The 22,836-nt window shown below is 46.2% G+C and overlaps 1 protein-coding gene across 1 annotated transcript in view; it reads right to left on the bottom strand.

Annotated features, from left to right (window-relative positions):
- Positions 1-4,454: 4,454 nt before the first annotated feature.
- The window catches only part of RIPK4 (receptor interacting serine/threonine kinase 4), a 23,664-nt gene continuing 5,282 nt past the window's right edge, over positions 4,455-22,836 (bottom strand). The window contains exons 2-8 of the mRNA XM_027689184.1: positions 19,159-19,450; positions 11,377-11,525; positions 10,515-10,564; positions 9,343-9,501; positions 8,339-8,445; positions 7,570-7,822; positions 4,455-6,614 (exon numbers count right to left, since the gene is read on the bottom strand). Coding sequence (XP_027544985.1) covers positions 5,437-6,614; positions 7,570-7,822; positions 8,339-8,445; positions 9,343-9,501; positions 10,515-10,564; positions 11,377-11,525; positions 19,159-19,450 — 2,188 coding nt within the window. The 3' untranslated portion in view covers positions 4,455-5,436. The remainder of the gene's footprint in view (positions 6,615-7,569; positions 7,823-8,338; positions 8,446-9,342; positions 9,502-10,514; positions 10,565-11,376; positions 11,526-19,158; positions 19,451-22,836) is intronic.

Genomic DNA, 22,836 nt, shown 5'->3' with positions numbered 1-22,836 from the left:
ACTGCCCTGGTGAAAGGGAGGGAGGTGCACGCTGAGGGTTGTAGCTGTGGCCAGAGAGCTTGTCTGCATCTGCACTGGTTGGCCTGGTTTGCTGCACTAAAACAAACTTCTTCCCTGGGAATTGGTGCACTGACAAATGTGTCAGAAGCCCAAAGGGTGAAGGGAGAGCAGGGATGGTCTTGAGAGTGGTTTGACTCGGTGAGCAATGGAGCAGTACTGCCTTTCCTTAATAAACCACCATCCGAATCTGGATTTAGGCCAAGTGGAGACAGAAAGCCCTGGCTGCTCATCAGTGGTCCTTTGCTGCTCTGCTCCCCCAGGCCATGGTTATCACTATACCAGCTGCCACGCAGTGCAGCTTCCTCCTCATCCTCCTCTTCCCTCCTGCTCCACGTAAGGGAGCTCAGTTGGAGTGTAGGCTCACACGTCCTTGTGTGAAAAAACAAGGAGCCTTAACATGGGGAGAAAGCCATGGGAGAAAACCTCCCACCCATCCTGAAAGTACTACTCAAGTTGTACCCCAGCTGCACTGGGCAGAGGGGTGCTGCTGTGCTCAGGAATAGGGACCACCTGGGAAGATACTGGGGAATAAAGGCTTTTCTGCTTTGGGAAGTTGGTAGTCAGGTAAAGTTAATCTTGGGGCATCTGGCATCTTCAATTTGGGATAAACTAGTCTGCTGATTAGATTTCAATTTTTTTTTCTTTTTTAAAGAAAGATGTTGCAGATTTTTGTGAGCTGCCAAGACTGGCAGGGGGACTCAGATTAGGCTGAACCAGCCTTTATATTCACCACAGACAAATGTCTAGACTTCGATTTTGCGAATGCCTAAATCCCAGTGCACGTGTGCTTTTGGATATAGAATCTGTGATAGAAGTTCCCAATGTCAGTTATATTTGTGGCCTGCCTAACCTCCTACAGTGCCCCTAGCTAAGCATCTTTGCAAAGAGCAAGGTGGTGCTGGGGCAAAGCCAGGCTCACTAGGGGTTTTAAAACACGTCAGACATCAGTAATGCAGCACAGGACTTGGCATGTTTTGCCTGTTAGTGGACTAGGAAAAGCAGTCCTATTTAAATAGATAAAAGGGAAGCGTATTGGACCCAGTCCCTGTTGAGGCAGGGTCAGGGCATGAACTCTTGTGAAAACTGGCTCTGCCAGGGTTTATTTCCTCTGATCCGATCAGGTAATGGAGAATGGGGCAGGGGGGAATCATCAGGCAAATTTCTGTCCTTGTGTATGTTCTGAGTTGGCCCACGGCCCTTATTCCTGTCACGGTCAAGGGTTACTCTGCCTCTGGGTCAGAGCAAACGGGCTCCTACCTGCTCTTCCAGGGGAGAGGGCAGAGCATCTTTGCCCTTGTCATTGCCACAGCTGTAGTATGTGTCTTATGCTTCTGCATGTTTCTACTCAAGTCTCATAGACAAGGTGTTTCTGCACAGATCACAAGCTGCTCTTTATTAGCTTTTAAATGGTCTTTGCACTACATCACTTCAGAGCAAAGCCTGACAGCCTCTCCCATAGCAATTCAAAACCACCAGGTAAATAAGCTGGTGACAGCACTGATTTTAAACCCTTTTTTTTTTTCCTCAAGTGCTTGCCGAGTGGTTCCCTATAAGCTCAGGACTTCCCTGGTGCAGCAGCGTTTCCCAGCCCAGCCGGGTGTCCTGCCAACCTCCCCAGGGCACAGCCTCCCCACCCCTGTCTCCATCACCACTCTGTGCCAGCAGCCCCTGATGTTCAGCCGCGGAGCAGCCACAGCAGCCCAACGTGTTGGGATCTGCCTGCGCCGCCTCCCCTGCGAAAGGGCTTCCTGTGCTCTTACCCTGCCCTGCTTAATCAGCGCTCGCTTTGGGGTGTGAATCTCTCCCTTGCTCGGGTCGACAGTGGTGCTGGACCTGGTGGTGCTGGGTTAGTGGTTGGGCTTGATGATCTTGGAGGTCTTTTCCAAGCTAAATGTTCGGTGTTTTGCCACAACCCTGGATTAAAGTGTGTCCCAGGAGCAGGAAGAGGGGGAGGCAGTGCAAGATCTGTCCCTCCACAGTACCAAGCTGGTGTTGCAAAAGTGGTCAAAGGCTTCTTGCAGAGCCCTGGGTGCACGTGTGGGCGGTTTTGGCCCAAGAACAGGACAGGCTAAGTGCAGCTGACATATTCCCTCAAACCCCCGACCCCAGGACTTGAGTGTAAAAGAAGCCCCCTGTTCTGTCTCCCTTGCTTGTGTGGGTCTCCTGCAAAGAAACACATCAAAATGAACACTGCTTGATGCAAGTTAAAGAAGGGGAAAGGCTTGATGCCCTCTCCCTAATGCACAAGGACAACGGGATCTGATCAGCAGCTGAGCCCAGGTGCCGCCAGGGAGATAACACAGGTTTGCACCCCATGAGCACTGTGGCACCCAAAGGCTTCTCCTGGGATTTTTGGGGGCATCCGTGTACCTTATGCCACCCAGCTGGGGTTAAAGAAGCATGGAGGAGATATCCCCCCTCCCAACCTCTCCGCTAAGGGAGACCTTGCAGAGCAGCTCCCACATACCTTGTTTTTCTTGCAACCCTGTTGAGCAGAGCCAAGGTGGTGCAAGAGGTGAGGCAGGAACGGGAGGGCTGAGGTTTGCCTCCGGGCCTCTTTGCAATCACCCAGCAATTCCCTCCCCTTGGCCCAGCAGCGTGTTTGAACCGCAGGCTTGTTGAGTCCTCCCTAGGCCTGTAGGAACACGGCGCCGAGCGCCCCGTGCTAGGCAGCAGGTAAATAAAAGCTGCCTGGCGCTGGGAACAAACTGCTGCAGAGACAGGTAATGCATCAGGGGCTGTGCTATCCCCCGGAGGCAGAGGCTGGGATGGAGGAGTGAGGAATGGGGATGGTGCGAGGCACCTTCCTCGTTGCTGGGGCTCCTGCACGGGGAGCCGGCACCAGCGGGTGCTGGCAGGAACCCAGACTGTGCTGCCACGGGTGTGTGGGCAGAGGCCAGGCTGAAAAATCATGTCCAGAGACAAAAAGATGAAGCTTATGGTCACTAGAGTCATTTCACTGTCTCTTATTCTCTGACATTTTTTGCTCCTTTGGCTGAAAGAGCCACCCGGGGCCGTGGTCAGAAGCCCTAAGGAAGCAGATTGGCACAGTGTACACAGAAGCCCTGCAAGCAGTCCCTGCCTGATTTTGGAGGTGAGCAAGAGGTGCTGATATTCATCTTCCAGCCCTGTCTGATGCCAGGGAGCAGTTAGGCAGCGCAGGGGACCTGGAGCAAGGCTCAGCTCCATGGAGCCCTCCATGCAGTCACACCACCTCCCAAACCCACCTCCCAAGCCTGCAGGGTGTTCTACAGAACACACCTAAGATTGGAAAGAGACAAAGAAATGCCTGTAAACTTCAGGTCAACAGCGCAGTTAGGATTTGAACAAAGTCAAAAGATGCACAATTAACCAGAAAAGTCACCCGTAGGAGACCTTTACAAAACAGCAATTCCTAATTGCTGCATTAGTGCTAATTTAGCAGCCCCATTCACCTCTCCTGCCCCCAAGGAAGGCTGGTTCACAGGGACAAATACCCACTCCAACAGTGGCAGCATGTCATTGCAACCCCTTGGTTGTTTTTTGTGTCCAGTGCCAGCTGTGTTGCCTTCTATGTCATGCATATCTGGTGCCTGTTATTGTGAAAGACAGCATGGAAACAAAGACTCATGAGTGTGGCCTCATGTTTAATTAGAAGCTAATGTGCTATTATTATTAGGCACTGAAGGAATGTACTAGCAAAGCAGAGTTTGAGCTCTTTTAAAAGCATTTTATAAGTGTACTTTCCCCTTGCCTCGCTGGTGTGAACCACCTTTATTACGAGGTGCAAGACTGCTGTTCCCTGGTCTTAGAGCTCTTTTGCAGTTCAGACAGATACTGAAATTAAAGTATCTCAAATCTCACTGTTCAGGGTACTCTCAAATAGAAGGGAATGGTGTGTGCTAGACCAGGCCAAGGGTTTAAGCACAGTGCTAAGAGACCAAGTGGTCTGCGGTTGCATTTGCTATAATGAGAGACTGATTAAGCACAGCTCAATGAAACATGACCAACTTACTGGTCTCAAAAGACACTGAAGGAAGTAGTAGGAAAAATAACAGTTTTGTTTGTTTAATGAGAAGCTTCACTGTCAGCAGCTTGAGGAGCTTGCTGGGACTGCCGTGCTCTGCTAACAGGGGTATTGCTTTGTAACCTCCATGTATTGGCACGAGCGTGGCTTCACCATCTACTTGCAGTCGGTGAACTGTCTTAAAACTCAAGACAGAGCTCTGAGCAACCTGGTCTAGTGGAAGGTGTCCCTGCCCATGGCAAGGGGGTTGGAACTGGATGATCTTTAAAGGTCTCTCCCAACCTGGGCCATGCTATGATTCCATGATCAATAAACACATGACAGTTGTGTGCTGCTGCTGCTCAATGGGTTTTCAGTCGCTTTAACAACTACAAAATACAGACAGATATAGAACACAATCTTTTATTAATAACAGATCACATTTGTACTTTGAAAAGAGTGAAATTAAAAGGTGTATTAAAACATACCCACTCTAAGCAATCTATTTTCTTCAGTAGAAAAAAGCATACAACAGGTAGAAATCCTATATACACAGTATATCAGTCTGGTCATCAGCCCCTCCAAATGTTGTTTTGTAAATTGGTACAACAGTGTTAGAATATACCATCCAGTTCCAGTCCAGTATGAATTTTAGCTTTTGACTTGTTTATTTAAGACAAACCACTAAGCACTTAGTTCAGCTTACTGATTTTAGAATACACACAAGGTGGTACTGTATATGAAGACACCAGTGTTAAGCTTTTACTTCTGCTTATTATTTTTGGAATCCTGCATTGCTATTAAGTCTGCAGTACGTGGAAATCTGTAATCAATGTCTCCATTAAAAAAAGGACCAGAAACATGATTATCTTAAATAGCTCTTTCCTCATCTCTTGCGTTAACTTCAAGCAGATTGGCGTTTTATTTATTCTACACTGGAGGCGTTCAGCCCAAAATACGGATCACTGCAGTAAACCAGAAACCTATGCCATCTTTTTTTTTTTTGTTCTTGTTTTGAGGAAAATAAAAAAGCATAATGTTAGTTCTTAAATTAGTTTGGCACATTAAAAAAAAAAAAAAAAAAAAAAAGCAGGGGAAACCCACAAGTCACATCCTTCTCTCACAACATTCTCAGGAGGGGAATGTCCAGATCCAGCCAGGGCAGGGCATGTGCAGAATGAACGACACAGACCACGGCGTGGCAGACTCCAGCTCGGGGCCTTACATCCACGTGCAGTCTCATCACACATTCAAACTTCTGCTGGCTGCACCTCAGTCCATCACTGACACCGCTGGTGGGGTCACTGCACAGCTGCAGGAGGCCCTGAGGAGCTGAGCTCCAGCAGCCTCCTCACACCACGAACAAAAGCATCACGTCTGGCACCTTCGGCTTAAGTGTCACTCAACAACACAGTCAGTGAGCTATTGCTGCTCTGCCGAGCGAGGGGCAGCGGGGTGTGACACTTGGGCCTCGGCATGTCAGTGTGCGCCCCGTGCTTCAGGAGAACCTCGACTGTTTTCGCGTGCCCTCCTCGCGCAGCCAGGTGAAGAGCCGTGAACCCTTCGCTGTCAGGCAAGTTGATATTTTCTGCGCTGACAAGTTCTTCCACTACCTCAGAGTGCCCGTTTTCCGCGGCCAGATGTAACGCTGTCCTGTCTAACGGGCCCCTGGCCAGAACGCTGGCCCTCTCCTCCATCAGCAGCTTTGTTGTGGCCAAGTGGCCGCTGCGCGACGCCAAGTGCAGAGCCGTGTATCCCTCTGCCGTGGCTGCCTCCATGTCTGCGCCGTGCTTCAGGAGCAGCCTGGAGGTGCTGGTGTGGCCGGTTTCAGCAGCTATGTGCAGGGCAGTCTGCAGGAGGGCGTTCTGGACGTTGACATCCGACTCCAGGTCTATGAGGAGCCGGGCGACGCGGTAGTGCCCTCGCTGGGCGGCCAAGTGCAGCGAGGTCCTCCCGTCCACGGTCTGCACGTTCACGTCCGCTCCCCGCTGCTTGGCCAGGAGCTTCACGATGGGGAGGTGGCCCTGCCAGGCAGCGTAGTGCAGTGGCACCCAGTCGTCCTTCCCCTTGATGTTCACGTTGACGCCTCTCCTCAGCAGGATCCGCACGATGTTCTCCTGGCCGTACTGACAGGCTATGTGGATGGGGGCTCTGCCTTCAAAGTCGACCTCGTTTAGGGAGGCATTCTTATCAAGCAGCATTTTGGTGCTGAAATCATCCCCGTTTTGGGCAGCAAAGTGAAGGGCAGTCCACTGGTCCTCATCTTTGGCATTAACGTTGATTTTCCTGGCCATAATCAGCTCCACGATGCTTTTAACTTTCTTCTCGATGGCTATGTGAAGAGGGGTGGATCCTTTCTTGTTGGTGAGGTTAGGGTTTGCGTTGTACAGGAGGAGCCACTTGACGCATTCTTCTTGACCAGCTTCAACAGCCAAGTGCAAAAGGCTGGAGTTCCCATCTAAAACAATATCAACATCTTGAGGCTGGAGGATCTTCATCAGCTTGCTGGTATCTCCAGACAGAATTGCCTCTGTTAGCTTCCTCTTCTGTATGTCTGTAGTACCAATATCTAAATGGATATAAGGAAGAAAATTTTTACAATGAGGGTGGTGAAACACTGGAACAGCAGGTTGCCCAGAGAGGTGATAGATGCCCCATCCATGGAAACATTCAACTTGATCTAATTGAAGACGTCCCTGCTCATTGCAAGAAGGTTGTACTAGATGACCTTTAAAGGTCCATTCTAACCCAAACTGTCCTATAATTCCATGGAAAAGACACCATCACATTTCTGATACCCATCAAACTTTACCAGCCCATGGCTAACAGATGTGCTGGCTTCAGCAATGAGTTGACTGCAAACCAATCCACCCTTCTGTCTCACAACTGTCCCAGAACAATTTCAGGTCAAATTTGGAACCCCACTAACTCTGTTTCTGGTGACATGAAGACCAGAGGATGCTGTGGTTGATCTCCCTGTGCTAATCAACTGGAAAATAGATGTCTGGGTTTTGCAGCACTGGACTGAAAAGTGAGGGGGGCTTTATTACATTGTTCACAGGGGCTGCTGAGATGGTGGCTTGCGTCTTCTCCAAAAACAAAGGTGCTCAGATTTAGGCTTGGTATAACTGAAAAAGCCACAAACTCAGCTGAGCTGACTGGGCATTGGCTTTAATCCCACTTCAAGCGGGACGCTGGACTATGTGACCTCCCTTCCAAACCAACCTCTACATGACTGATTCTACAACTGCTTTGATGGGAGTTCAGGTCACTCCTTTTCAAAGAGCAAATGAGATTTATTATTTCTCATTAGATCACATTTGGGAACCACATAATTTTTTTTATTTATATTTATTTTTTTCTTTTAAATAACTACCTCCAGTAAACAAATTTGTAGCGCTGACAGCAAGAGAAAGCAAGGCTAACAGTAATTTCCAGAATGTTATTCTTTACATGACTACTCTCCAACCCATTGACTCCCATGCCCCAGTCCAAACAACTACAAAGAAAAACTTGACCATTACCTGAACTCTCCCTTTCAAAGGAAAGGGAAAGGGAGCCTCTGGATGAAAAAGCTGAATCTACAGATGAAACTCCTGAAAGCCGCTTGTCACTGGAGGCAAGTTTGGACTCCGAAGAGCTGCGGCTGAGATCCTCAGGGCCTTCCATAGTCTGTGAAATCCCTGAATCCAACTGGGATAGTAACTCTGAGAGACTGTAATCCTTAACTGATGGTAGAGCAGGCTCCTGTTTCTTCTGGGACAGTGCACAAATCCCCTTCAAGAGAAGCACACAAGCATTTTAGAATGGTCAGCAAAGAAAACTGAGCACGAGGCCCTACAGAAGAAACATAAATTTGTTAATTTGCAGGTAGCCTTTAAAGACTGTTTGTATTAAATGAAACCTATGAACCAGGTCGCTGAAATTTTTCAGAAGCAGGAGGGCAGCTTCCATCAGTACTCACACAGCCAGTAAAGCCATGTGGCTCTTCTGTCTACAGTGGTTTTTAAGATCAGTCACACCCGCATCATTCCAGCTTTTGTTTCCTGTCTTGCTCTCCCTCAACAGAGTAAGATCCACTTGCATTTGGTGCTGCACTGAGGTTTTCCTGAGCTCGTTCCATGCTCCTGCTGTCATTTTGGCATTCCAGTCCTTCACCAAGACCCACTTCTATCAGGCAAGGCAGTGCTCAAAAGCAGCAAAGAGAAGGTTGCTTGGGACGTTACAGGTACCAGAGGAAACTGTTCCTCACAAAATCCATCATGTTTGAACAAGAAGTGAAAGAGAAAATACCTCAGGCTGCTGCTCCGGGGAATTCTTGGTGTCCAGGTCCTGAGTTATCATCTCTTTTGTTTCATCTTCTGGTTTTTCACAGAGGGCCTCTGTTTGTGAAGTGATTTCTTTGAAGAAAGTAAGAGAAGGTTTTAGGGTTTTCTTACAGGAGACTTTCTGAGATGCCCTGCTGCCTCTCTCTGGCAATAGAACTTAACAGCTTTGAGGTACTGTGGGAGAAAGACTCCAATTCTGACTATTCCATCTAACACCTCATCCATGGGCACAAGTGTGCAGCAAAGCAAAATGTGCACAGGGCTGCCCAAACAATTCATTTTTACATTCAAAGCAGACTGGTGTTACACAGTGGCTACACTGCAGGACTGACTGTGAAATGAGAACCAATGTACTGCTGGCAGACTTCGACATGTTTATTAAAAATATGGGGTCCCTTCAGTCCCTATTCCTTGTTTGAGCAGAAGGAGAGGGAAGAGGCAAATCTCTCCCATTAATGCTAAATGGTGGAAGCACTTGCTACATCCTTCTGCACATTTGAATTCCTAACAGGTGCTTTGGACAAGTTCAAGCCTTTCACCAGAGTTGCCTCTTACTGAAGAAAAATGATGGTACAAATTGTTTCGTTATGAGAAAATAATCCAGTTTCTCAACACACAAGAGCAAATTTCAAGAGCCAGGGCTTTCAGTGCTTTGGTACGGTGAAAACCACACCAACTCCAGCTTGCCCTCTGCCCCAACACACACAATCAGAAACGAACACAATTTCTGGCTAAATGGATCGACTGGTTCAGTACCAGGCTTGTTCCCGACCCGTTTACATAACACCATCATGGTCAGACATGTCCTCAGATAATCCCTTCCTCCACAAATGAGTAAGTGGCCTGTATCAGCTCTATTTATTCTGTCACAGAGGTTCACAGCGTTTACCCCAAGGATTAGCAGAGTCCTGAGCAATAACGTGACTCACAGAAGAATAAATGGGGAGCCAAGTTACGAGGAAATCTTACCTTGAAATGTTGGCCGTTCACCAGGATCATCTTGCCAACATTTTTGCATCAGTTTGATCAAGTTATTACATGAATGAGGTCTGGATTTGGAAACAGCAGGTAGCTCTGGGCGGTGGCCTTTAACTACTTTTACCATAATATGTAAAATGTTGTTTTCCTCTGTAAAGCAAAGGCAACACAAATTAAGATCTCCCAGCAAAAGGAATCATTTCTCTTTTGTCTAAAGAGCATTAACAGTGCTGAAATTTTGTTTTCATGCATTTTTTTTCCAGAGTTCTTATCAATAGGGGGAAAAAAGATGGTTGTTTTCTCCCACGATACATTTTTCAATGCAGTAACACCTGTTCCCCATGTATCAGTTAAAAACAATTGTCCATGAGGAACTGTGCTCTTTCTCCACCCAAAAAAAAAAGACACAGAACCAGAGGAAAAAACCTCAAACATTTCTTTGCTACCTCTCTTTGTATTTCCATATCTGCTGCGAGAAAATTGAATCCTAAGTTTTATTTAGGCCAAGTACCTGAACTGTTCATAGAGGTGAAGGAAGAACACAAATCAAGAAGTGCAGTAATGTGGCCCCTGACTGTGAATCAACCATTGGGCCAAACGGAATCTCTCACAGGGAGGAAAAACTAATAGTAGACTGGAACTTGTTCAGACATGTCTGCTATACATAGAGCAGTCATAGACACAGGAAAAGTCATAAAGAATAAATAGCTGCCTGTTGAGAGGTGCATCTACTGCGGGGTGGAACAAGGCTTATTCTCACAGACAGCTTGCCTTTTTTTTTTTTTTTTGAAAGGAACAAATCTGTACCCACAATCTACAAATAAACTACAGAACCTCTCTACAGAGAGAAAACAGCAGAGCTGCCTGCCAGGTTGGCTTTGCCAGCGTATCAGAAGTCTGAGCAGGCCACACACCAACATGGAGCTTTGTGCAGGAGCAAAAAGGGTCAGACAAGGGCCCCTGCAGCAATATGGGCTCTGTTTTCATGAGCAGGACACAGGAGGACTTATATTTGTGATCAGTACTGGAGAACTTAAAAGGGTTTACCACGCAGGTGTGCAGGACTTTGGAGGTCATGCACATAATCTGGGGCTGGTGGGGCAGGAAGCGTGCTTATCAATGGGAAAATGGAAAAAAAATTCCAAGACAAACCCACAACTTACCTGCAAAAGGCTTCTTTTGTGTGAGAACTCCCCAAACCACAATGGAAAAGCTGCCAAAAAAAAAAAAAAGGGCAAAAAAATTATTTCTAAAAAATAGCAGGTTTTTAATTTTATTTTTTAAACAAAGCCAAAAAACCCACAGAAGTATAATTTATTTTTTTAAGTTCCTAGGTTATTTTCTTTGTCCCTCCACTTCTGCATCTAATTCAGCTGAACACACACAGCAAGATGCAGCCAAGAACCATGACTTCAAAGTCAAGCTTTTGCAGGGAGGAACCTGAGGCAGCAAACAGAGGGACTTGCTGGAGGCTGCCAAGTTCTTGGTAGCATTTACCAACCACCCCACATCAACACTGACAAAATCAGAGAGCACCAGAGCATTACAGTGGATTTAATTTAATGCTTCTCCCCTGTGAGATGACTTTAAAGAAATACATTCCATTTAGAATAAGACATATCTCTTTAATCTACAGCTCTGATTTCCTTTTTCTAATCATCTTGCCATGAAAGAACAGCCAAAGACCTTAGTGATGAAATCCACTGAAGATAACTAAGAATTCTGTCACAGACTCAAGAAGTAGGTCAAGATGTACCTTTAGATGGGACATTAAAGGTGGGCAGAGTGCCTCCCATGCCAGTTGCTAATAAATAACTGCAAGACCAAGGATCAGATGCAGTTTTTTTCAAAGGCCTCTACCCTGTAAAGGCTTTGCAAAAAGCAAAGCAAACGTGACACGTTGCAACGTGAGGCTCTAACTAGATTTAGGGGTTTCACACTTCATTAGGTTTTATAACCAGAAAAAGAGGGCTCATTTTACAGCATTACTAACAGTGCTTTTAAGTGTTTTCGTAGTTAACTGACCTGTACACATCATGTTTGGTGTCAAAACACCTGTTTTTCTCTTTGATGCGCTCTGGAGGAAGGTAGGCAATTGTGCCACACAAGCCATCCATGCTGATGTCATGGGAATGGGACAAGCCATTGCACTTTGCAAGTCCAAAGTCAGAAATCTGCAGGAAAAAAAAAAAAAAAGGAGGAGGGGAGAGGGGAAGAAAAGTACAGGGTACCATTAGATTTTTCAAGATGTTCACAAAAAATTTTCAGCAAAGAACTGTAACAGGATGACCCAACAAACACAGTGAGCTGCTGTTCAGAAATATTAAGCCAAGAAAACATCTCTGGAAGCGTAATGCCATGGTAGGTTTTTCTTGATGGTTAAGCTAAAAGAAGCAAATAAAATAAAGGCAAGCAGTTTTTGCAAGCAGCAGCATGTCAGCCCATTACATAGCAAACACAACAAACAGTCAAGACAATTTATTGTAATTTAAACCCAGTCAAATTTAGCTAGTGCAAACTACTTTAATGTAATTATTGGTCCTGCCACCCCCTTTCCCTACGTAACCTCACGTTGTGTGCTGTGTTTAAACACCCAGTGAGCTCTAGAGAACTGCCCTTTCAGATACCACTGACCATGCCAATAAGGACCAAACCCAACACCAGAGCCACCAAATGTTTAAAAAAAAAACCCAGATGAAAACACACACACACACACACACACACACACACACATCCAAAATCCACACAGGGAATTCTTTCTGGCAACCAGGAGATGCAGCAAGTTGGAGCAGTGACGCAGCGAACGCAGCTGAAATGAACAAAACAAGTGACAGCAAGTTTATATAAAAAGGACACACCTCCACTTTAATTTGAAGTGTCAAACAAATATGCATTCATTTGCTCTCAAGGGCATGCCAATCGTTGAGCAAACAGATAGGCAAGGAATTTCCTTTGTCTTAGTTATTTCCCACTGGACAAAAAAAATGTCTATTATGTTGAGTGGAAATTTCAAGGAAAGTCAAGTCTTTTTGGACCACTCAGCCCACTGATTTTTGCCTCCATGTTAGGTAAGATTCCCCCTCACCCCGACTTATACATGCTTTTTATCTAATAAATACTCAGGTCTTTCAGTGACTCATTCCCCTTTTGATCTTCACAGCTTCTCCTTTGAGAAAGTTCTCCCTCAAAACAACAAGCATAATTAAAAAAAGCTTTTTTTTTTTTTTCTTTTAAATAGGCTGCGACTTTACACTTTCAGAAGCTTCTCTCTAAAGATACCACAAAACTAGTTGTAACATGTGTCCATTACTGGAAAGGGAGAAAACTGCTGCCAGCTTCAGCCTCCTGGAGAACAGGCAGGTTACACAGCCATGCTAGGAATCTCCCTTTGCCATAAAACAAACAAAGCAACCCACACAGCTTCAGGAAGAACCTCTCCCATGGACAGAGAGCTCAACAGAGGCATTCTCAGGAGATGGAGAAGTCCTGTCCCCTAGCACACAGGTATACCCAACCTGCTGTCCATCTGTGTCTTAAATCTGCAGGGTAATGTGGGAATGACTGGAGAAAAAAAAAATGAAAGGGAAAAAAAAGGGGGAAAAAGAGAAAAAAGTGTCGTCAGCTGGAGGAATAGTTGCTTGTGGGGTCACAGTCTCAGCGGGGGATTGCTGGACTCCTCAACAAGCCAAGCAGTGGAGTTCAGGAAAGCAGCAAGGAGTCAAGAAACCCGGGTTTGTGATCCAGCTTAACTCTGGGAAGAGCTGAATTGACCACCCCGGGAAGTGCTGCGTGAGTTTGGGGCACTTAGTGCTCCACAGGAGAACAAAAGCACAGCCCCAACATCCCACAAGCCCCGTGGTGTCAGGGTAAGGAATGAACCGAACGCTGCAAGTCTGAACGGATCCAACTCGGAGAAGCGCCGCTGTCCTTTGATTAACGCGGAGCAGAGGCTTGGATACACCTCAAGAAATCCAGGCATAATTACAGCCATTCACCTTCCTCTTTGTCTAAACAATGCACAGCGTTTCCTCCTGTGTCAGTTAAGAAATAAAGATGAAATGCAGGCAGCACGGTGACACTCCTGCGTTCAGAGCCACCAGCCATGTGGGAATCTAAGGCTGGGGGCTAAGGCAGGAGCTAAGCACTTTAGATAGAAAAAGTCTCAGTCACCCTACAAACTAAGAAACAGCTAAAGTACATAGAATATCCCCCCTAGCCTAGCAAAAACTTCACCTTGTGGAGCTGCCCCTACCTACTGTGAAGGACTGGGTTTTATACCAATTAATAGGAAATTCACCTGTAGAGCAGGGCTTCGATCATACCAAACCCTGCAGAAAGCAAAGCACTGGTTGGAGAGTTGTTATCTTGCAGGCTGCGACAACATAGCAAGATTCTGCAGACAGCTTTTTGTGGCTTTTATTAGTTCCTTTAGGGTAAATTTTCCACAACTGCACAGTGTGTTTAGTTATGCAGTTTCTTTAAACACCAGTGGGAACTGCACAGTGGGTGGAAGATACAGCCACTTAACTTACCTATTTTGCCTTTAAACTGCTTGCCAGGTACCTCGTTCTGCAACACAAGGCATCCTTGCTGGTGCAGGGAGTGAAAGTGGAGCAGCCCTCCCCACTCCCTCCTCTGCATCCCCACTATCCCTGCAGCCCACCCCGGGATCTGCCCTGCGAACCCGCAATCCCGCTCCTCGCACCGGTTATTTTTATTCCAGGTGGGTCCCACCGTGCTTCAAAAGCACCCCTGGTATCAGCAGAGCTGAGAGGAGACACGGAGGCGACAGAGGCTTCATGCAAAACCCGCGGTGAAGGGGTAGGAAGAAGAGAAAAGGAAACCTTGGCCAGAGCCCACGCAGACAGTGGGATGGTTCATGTTCAGGCAGCTCCGCTCCTTAAAGGTCTGCATGAGAACAAACACGTGAGCACCGGCTGGGGAGGGGAGCTGCACGTGTTTTCCTTCCTTCCCAGCAACACTGACTTTACCGAGAGATCCCAAGACCTGAAGATTTGGGTTTCTTTCTTTTTTTTTTTTTTAAGTTTAGTTTGTTTTAACTCGAGCACACCGTGCACACTGGCCTTTCTCTGCCTCTGTCGTTTGTGGATTTTTTTTTTCCATTCTGGTTTGTAGAAAAACACTCCCTTGCAAAGTTTCAGATGGTTTGGGTTTGTTAAACTATTTTTTGTAATTTTTTTTTTTTTAAACTAGAAGATATGCTCACATAACTACAGTCAGCTATTCCCAAACACTGCAGGGATCTAGCTTGGAAATCAGTGCTTGGAAAGTGTTTTCTTTAACGAATGACTCCTGACAGGCCATCCTGAACTGTGCCCTTAGCTCCTGATGCTGCATGGCATTTTCCTGCAAGTAAGACTCAAGAACCCATTGCCACGGAGTCAGGGACAGAGTTCAACAAAAGGTTTCCTTCATCAAATAGGTAACAAATCCATCAGATTAATTTTTAATCGCTTGCTGGCACATCCAGTATTTATCTCTGTCCAAAGTCTGTTGTGCACCTGGATGTTGAGAATGCCACCACATTTGTCTACAGGGTTTTCAGATGTCTGGGGGTGGGAGGGTTGCTTTGTTTGGTTGGTTTTTCTGGGGTGTAGGGGAGAAAGGCTCTTTGTTTCAGTTTTGTTCTTTAAGAAAAACAGAAATTTTTAAGAAATATGCACACGTTTGGACTACTAAAAATTGTGATTAAAAATTAACTCCAGGTATAGACACAACCAGCATCTGCACTTCAAACCTGTGTCATTACTTCAGTGTTTATGAACACACTTCAGTTAGCTATGAAAAGAAGTCTTTCTGAAACAGGCTATATTTCCACCCTTTTCCAGTCTGCCCTGAAACCTTAACTCCTCAAAACCCATTTCAGGTGGGACAATTGTAATGCTTCTCTTCAGAAGCAGCACAAACCAAAGCCAAACATCCATTTTAATCCATCATAAATCTGCATTACTGTAACAGGGGCGGTTTTGTTCCCTCCCCTGTGCCACCACAATTAGATCAATCAGAGAATCGATCAAGGTGCAAACCAGCTTTGTTGGTTGGGATTAAAGAGCCATACAACAACAGCCCTGCATGGAAACCCTGATCAGGAAGGGTGGGAAACAGCCAGAAGGGACACACAAAATAAAGATTCTCCTCATTTCTAATAACAGGAGAGCAATTGCAGCTGATAAAAAAGTGGCTGTGGTAACTACACCAGGTATTCTAATAAAGAGAGACAGCTGCTCTTCACCAGCCTGGCCTCTGGGTATCACTTGGACCTAAACTTAACCAAAGAAGATTTCTGATCAAGAAATTTGCCATCTGACTAGGCTGCCTCTAAATCCATGCTCAGAAATTCTGCAGCCTCTTCTTCAGCTGAATCAAGTAAAAGTGAAGACCAATTCTACTACCCACGTTTAGCAAGACCATCAATGCACGGTACAACACAGCAGCAAACTTCACTCTCCACACTGGTTTAAACTGGAGAACTGGGGAGGGGATAAAAACAACTACAGTGAGCTCACAGCAGTGCACAGCTGAGGGCAGCTCATTCTGCTTCAAGTTCTTTAAAAGCAAAATCTGGGAGATGAAAAATAACTGGTTGGGGTTGCCTCTGTGTGTGCATGAACCACACATATACACATGTGTCTGTCTGTGTGTGTGTACATATATATAGGATAAGATGAGGAGCTGCAAAAAAATCAGGCTGGATAGCAAGAGAAGCAAGAACTTAAAAATAAGGCTTTTGACCTGAAGTATTAAGCTGCAGGTTGACTTCATTTTAAATACCTGAGCAAAAACCAACACTCTTGACCATGAGGTATTGAAGATAAGAAACCTGGGAAGCAGCAGAGAGAGAGAGAGCACGAGGGCACGGGCAGCGGGCAACGAGTCAGGGTATGAGATTTCCGCACGTGGTGGGGTGTTTAGTCTCCTGCAAAGGGCCCCTGGACAGAGATCACATACAAGCAGGGATCACAGCAAACCCACAGCCCACGAGGGCAGTGCTGGAATGTGGCATTGCTTCCCCTGTGCCAGCGATTGCCACATCGCAGGCAGCTCAGGGGAGACAATCCACAATGTACACGGAGGGCAGGAGAGATGAAGAAGCAGCTCATAAGACGTGGGGGAGTTAAGCAAAAAATAGGTATTGAACAGCCTGTAAATACTGGAAGGCTGCATATATGCACTGGAGAAAGGGGCAGGAAGGATCCTGGTACAAATAGAAGCAAGAGGTTGATAGTAAGGAAAAGATAAAATGCAGGTTGATCCCTGCTAACAAAGCCTGCCTGGGTATGGGATAATCCTCCCAAGGAAACCACACTGCTTAAGGCAACCAAGATGGAGCAAGAAATGGTAGGGGAGGGAGGTCCCACCACCAGCTCACAAGGGAGGATATGCATGAATCCATCCTCCAAAAAACAGCAAAGCTTCACCTTGTGTTGCACGTATTATACCCATACACTTTAAACCACCAAGGAATCCCCCAACGAGCCTTTGGTAATGTTAATATCTCTCCATCTATATCCCTGCTCAGGCTAATCCCATCCTCTTAATTACCCTCCCAAGGACAAAATTCAGCACACACTTATGTAAGACAGAGGCTTTATGATATGGAGGCACCCACTTGATGATAAGTTCTGTAGAACAGCACTGTGTTAGTCATCAGCCTCACTCGGGGCTTTACAGTGAGCACTGTCCTCGTAAAAGAAGGAGGGTGTGTTGCCATTTAACTCGAGTATGGCACAGCAGCATTTCTAATGTGCTCCACTGCAAGGCTGGCTGTTTCCTGGCTCAAGGGCAAACAGTTTATAAAAGTCCTCCCTACCTCCAAACTCTTCTTTTGCAGTGTGCAACATCTCTTCACTCACCTTAGGATTCTGTTAAGGACAGGTCACCTACTAAATTAATGCCAACATTTAAAAAAAACACCTCAATCAGCAGCTCCAGTAGCCTTCCAGCAAGAAAATGCACATTAAATCAAGCTGCAGGGTCTGAAATTTAATTATGAGTTTCACATCACACAAAAAGAAGGTTTGGGGCCACACTTTTAAAGTGAAGGCGCCTCACAGAACACGTTCATCTCTTGTTTTGCATATAGGTTCCTAGGTCTGCTTTGCTGCTTGGAGGGGCTCCCAAGATGCCTGCAGATGTAAAGGACTGCTGGCTGGAAAAGGTTTGGATTAGGCCATTCTTTTCTGAACTTAATGGGAAGGGTCTGAAGACCTACATGTGTTTCATAGACAGAGTGAGTAGCAACAGCTTAGGGATGTCAGCAATGACCTCACCAGAAACTTTTTTAGTTTTTGTACATTTTGCACTTTGCCCCCTTGTATTACATCACCACCCAGATATAGGCTGTACAGCAGGCAGAATATCAGGCATTTCAACCTCCTGAAACAGTGAGAAAAATACAGCCTTCATATCTTGGCTCATGGATGAGTCAGGAATTAGGAATTTAAGAAGTTATGCAAGCAAGCATGAACTTTAAGTAAATAAATACCTAGCACAGGCCTCTCAGCACCAGTGTGTGAGAACAGGCTTTCAGCAGTTCAGATCCTGATGTTCCTGTATTAATAGCATGGCCACCTGTAGATGCCTCCTGCCTCAGGAAGAAAATTCTTCTATGAAGTAAAGCACTCAGAGGCCCAGTAAAAAAAGCTGAGATTGTCACAGGTGTGATTAGAGGCTCACTCCTCTCATGGCTCCAACCCTCTCATGACATCAGGAGAGATGTCTTTATTCAACGAAAACTTCATTTTCAGAAGGGTACAGCCAGACCAAAGCCACTTGACCAGTGAGGGGAGCAGGAAAACAAGGAGCAGATGGATTATGGCACTGCTAAACACACAAACAACAAACAAAAACAAAAAACCAGGCCCTAAAAAAAAACAGGAAAAAGCTGTATTTCAGTCTTTTTCCTCTCCAAAAGGAAAGATGAGAAAGCAAGCACAGCCTCCTTGGTCCAGCTGTCAAAACAGAACCTCCAACAGAGAAGGCTAACAAGTTTGCTGGCTTACTCTGGAAATGGATAACAAAAAGAATTTCATGCTGTTACAGCCACAAGAAGTTCCTTTAAGTGACCTCTGGCAGACACGAACGGTCAGGACAGAGATACTCCTTCACTGTACATGCTCTGAGCAAATGAAAGGGGAAAATGAGTTGCCTCTGGGAAGGCTTCTCCAGACTCCAGCTGTAAATGAGATTTGCCTATTTAGTGGTGCCTACAAAGCCAGGAAGACCCAGACAGACCAAGGCAACCACTGGGAGCTGTGCAAGTGGCAGAGATGATTTAGAGGTTCACACTGCTTTTCTCTCCTTGTTCTCATCTGCCTCATGGCCCTACTGAGGGAAAATTTATAGCAGGACCCATTAGGTCTCAAACCCAGAGTTCACATTGCATCCTTCTAAAATTTCAGGGGAGTTCTCACAACTTTGCTAACTGTACTTCTGTTTATGTACCAAAATGGTGCATAATCAGGTGGATTTAGTTTTGGGTTTTATTTGGGTATATTTTCACAGAGTATTCTGAGTTGGAAGGGACCCACAAGGGTCATCAAGTCCCACTCTTAAGTGAATGGACCAGACAGGAATACAACCCAGAACCTTGGTGTTATTAGCACCATGATCTAAACAACTGAGCTAATCTCAGGATTTAAATCTGGAGATTGGCAGAGTTGTCTCAGTGGGCATTTTCCAATTCAAAATGAATGCTGCTGGCTTTTCCCAGGCTTTTTGCACCTGGCAGGAGCCACGCAGGAATATCCAAAGGTGGGTCCCTGGCACAGACTGTCCAGTGCATACCTTGACATGGTAGTGGGCATCAAGCAGGATGTTTGCAGGCTTGAGGTCCAGGTGGAGCAGTGGAGGGGACATGCAGTGCAGGAAGTTCATCCCCACGGCTGTCTCGTGGATGATGCGGAAGCGCAGTTCCCAGGGCAGAGGTTCAGAAGCCAGGAGCTTTTCCAGAGACCCCGTTTCCATGTATTCCATGACCAAGCCAACTGGCTCTTTACAGATGCCATAAACAGGGAGGATGTAGCGAAACTTTGCCATTTCCATCTTCCTGGCTTCTTCCAGTAACTCCATGCGCTCCCTGGGTAGGAGAAGGGAAGGTGAAGGTGAAGTAAATGTTTTTCCTCCCGCCAAACGCGCACAAAACATTTATTATAACCCACTTGACTGAACCATGCTACACCTCACCAGCCTGCACTCCAGCTGTATTTCCACATTTACTAACTTTGGTTTTATGCTTCTAAAGGACGAAAAACAGGCGAGGCACACACTTCCACAGTGCAAATATCCCGAGCACAAAGCCCATCTCCCCGCTTTGATGTTTATGCTGTGCTGTTAAGAACGAGGACAATACATGCAGAGCCCACATTTACCACTGTTGTAAGTCCTTGGGCTAAAGTCATTAACTTTTTGTGAGTCATAAGGCTGAGTTAATCAGGAGAGAGCACGGACAGCATTGCTCCAGCAGCCATGCACCGACCCAGGCGCTGGGAGAGGAATCCCTGGGAGCCACCATTCAGGGGAGCAAGCTGCCTGCTGTAGGCAGGCAGGCCCAACAAAAGCCTCCCTGTCCTCAAAATACAGATTTGACAACTCCATCACTGTGCTCACTCAGCTCCAGCAGATGCCAAAAACTCCCGGTGCACCATTTTAAATGATGTAACAGGCCCGGTCCTGGCAGGTGTAATGAGCACCCCGGGTTGTTTACAGGTCATTTCAGCCTGACCCTGTGGAGGGTTAAGTGTTACTCAGTCCAAGCTGCAGCCTCCCAGGTCAAGACCCTTAATTGCTGTGCCCTTCTCGTGCACCTCACTCACTTCTGCAACAGCCCAGAGGGACCTGCTGGGCATCAAACTGAAAAGAGGAAACAAGTGTCCTCTCCCCAGTCTGACTGTGCCCACAAAGAGGGGCCACAAATGGTGGGTGAAAGAACCTTCAGTCTCTAAAAAACTGCTTTATTAGTGATGATGAACAATACCCAGAGCAGCTTTGGGCTGTGGGTATTGTTCACAATTGGTGACATCACTGTTGCTGTCACCCACCAATGCACAAGAGGACACAGGGAGGTCAGACAGGTCATATTTCCTGAACAGACCCTCTCTTATTTCACAACAGTTCCTGCAATGTACCCAAGATGTGTATGCTATTTAATGGAGAGCAGTACCTGAAGTAACAGGAAGAAGTTTTAACACAGATGCCTGGTAAGCAGAGGGTCCTACTTTGAAAGAAAAAAAAAATCACATTGTTTTGATGCTCCCCTACCCTGTGCAGGCGTTTTGGGGTGACCAACTCTCCTGGGAGATATCAGGGTTTAAACATAAAGCTCAGGGAGCACATTCTCAACAACTGCAACAGCTGATCAGAAGATGCTTGCACCCTCTGCAAGGCAAAAAGCTCTGTCGCCTGGAGAACACCTGGAGACAAATCCTGCCCCTGTGCCAATAACAAGTGAAGCTGGTTACTGCTGTGGGAGCCTCTGCCACAGCACAGCTATCAGCTCCATCAAACTCCTTTAAAAAAAAAAAATTAAATCCGAGCTAGAAGCACTCTCCTCTTCCAAAAAGAGAAACACCAAGTCCAACCTTCATGCAGCAAAGTCTCCCCTTCCCACGAGTGCCCCCAGTGCTTGGATGAGTCGGGGGCAGCACACACCACTCACAGCCTGCAAGGGACCCTCAGTGCTCCCACGTGGGAGCGATTTTGGGAGCTGTCATTTGACCCTCAGACTCCACATTAGGACATTCCCGTTCCCCTCTGCTTTTCCTGCTGTGGGATGTAAACCCAGCCAAGGCTGGGAACACGGTCTGCTGCCTGCTCCTCACCTGCTGTGGCAGCCTGCAACAACCTGATTCAGGTAACATTTCACACCAGGGGCAAGTTGAGCTTAGCCAGAAGCACCAGACCTATTTCAGAGGCAAGATCAGGCTGAGAAATGGTTTAAGAGGGACGTACACGCTGAGAGAAAAAAAAAAGATAAGGGAAATCTTTTCTCTCTATTAACCATGTTGGCTCCTGCTGCTCCCTACAGCAACTTGCTTGTGAAATAATTGCCTTTGCAGACAAGTACCCAGTTTGCTCCTTGGCACGCTGGAAGGGAGCGCCCATGAATAACACAACCAACTCCTTGCCCCCAAGCCACATGCATAGCCAGCATAATTCACCAGGCCTCGGCGGGCTGAGCTCTGGAGTCAGGGATGTAAAATAACCTGTCTGAGCCCTCCAAGGCAAGGCAAGAACCCAGCAACAGCTAAAGTCTAGCAAGAACCACCAGGCTCCCGGGGATGGGGTTCCCGGGCTAACGACAGCCTCAGAGAGCATCACCAAAAACACAGAGATCGGCTGCTCAAAACGGGGCATTTTCCCTACAAAAAGAGAATTTTCACTTTCAACAAAATAATGATAAAAAGCTCCCTTTCTGCTTGGACCAGACCCGGTTAATCGAGTGAATTAACTGACTAACTAACAGGCAAGTGCCCTTTATCTAATTTGCCTGTTTAAATAAAGCCCCCATACAACAGTTGCCACCTTTAGCACTTTCCCATACCCAGAGCATTCAAAACTGAATCAGACAGCGGTCTGGCACAGCCAGGGGAGACAAGTCGGCTTTCAAATACCTTTCCAAAAGGCCCCTGTCACCTTTTGAAAACAGGAAAGGAAAGAAGACAAAAGAAATAAAGAGAGCCAAAAGAGTCATTAGCCAAGCGCTGGAGTGTACTTGCATTAATCGTATTAACACAAACAGCTCGTTAAAACAAGATCTCCTCCATCAGGCAAAGATCAAAGGTCTTTCCCTTCCCTTTTCCCTTACAAGGTGCCACTGGCAGTCGGCTGAGGTGTTCTCAGTGCGCCCATCGCCTCAATACACAAGTGCTAATGCTGCAACAAAGGATGCTGCAGGGATCCTCCAAGTTCACATTTAACAGATCAAAGGATGGGACGGGGGTGTGTGTTACACTGCTCAGTTACTCCTAGCGCTTAGAAATTATTCTGCACTATCCAAAGTGGAGGAAAAGAAAAGCTCCAGGTGGGATTTCTCAGTCAAGAGGCACAGGACTAGTCTGTGTTATAATAGTTTCTTATTTAACGCCTACACGATTAAAGAGTCAGGATTATCTTCTCTAAGAACTTTGGCTCCATTCTCCTCCCCCTCCAGTACTATATCCTACCATTATGGTAATAAAAATTTAACAAAAAAAGGTAAAAAAGAAAAAGGAAAAAGGAAATAAGGGAAAAAGGGAAAAAAAAGGATAAAAGAAAAAAAAAGGAAAAAAAGACAAGAGGAAAAGAGGAAAAGAGGAAAAGAAGAGGAAAAGAGGAAAAGAGGAAAAGAAGAGGAAAAGAGGAAAAGAGGAAAAGAAGAGGAAAAGAGGAAAAGAGGAAAAGAGGAAAAGAGGAAAAGAAGAGGAAAAGGGGAAAAGGGGAAAAGGAGAAAACGAGAAAAGGAGAAAACGAGAAAAGGAGAAAACG

This window comes from Neopelma chrysocephalum, unplaced genomic scaffold (assembly GCF_003984885.1).
Source record: "Neopelma chrysocephalum unplaced genomic scaffold, ASM398488v2 Primary Assembly neopelma1_76, whole genome shotgun sequence".
In the NCBI taxonomy this organism is placed as follows: domain Eukaryota; kingdom Metazoa; phylum Chordata; class Aves; order Passeriformes; family Pipridae; genus Neopelma; species Neopelma chrysocephalum.
Note: the sequence above shows the minus strand (reverse complement) of the source record. Positions and strands in the feature narration are given on the sequence as shown.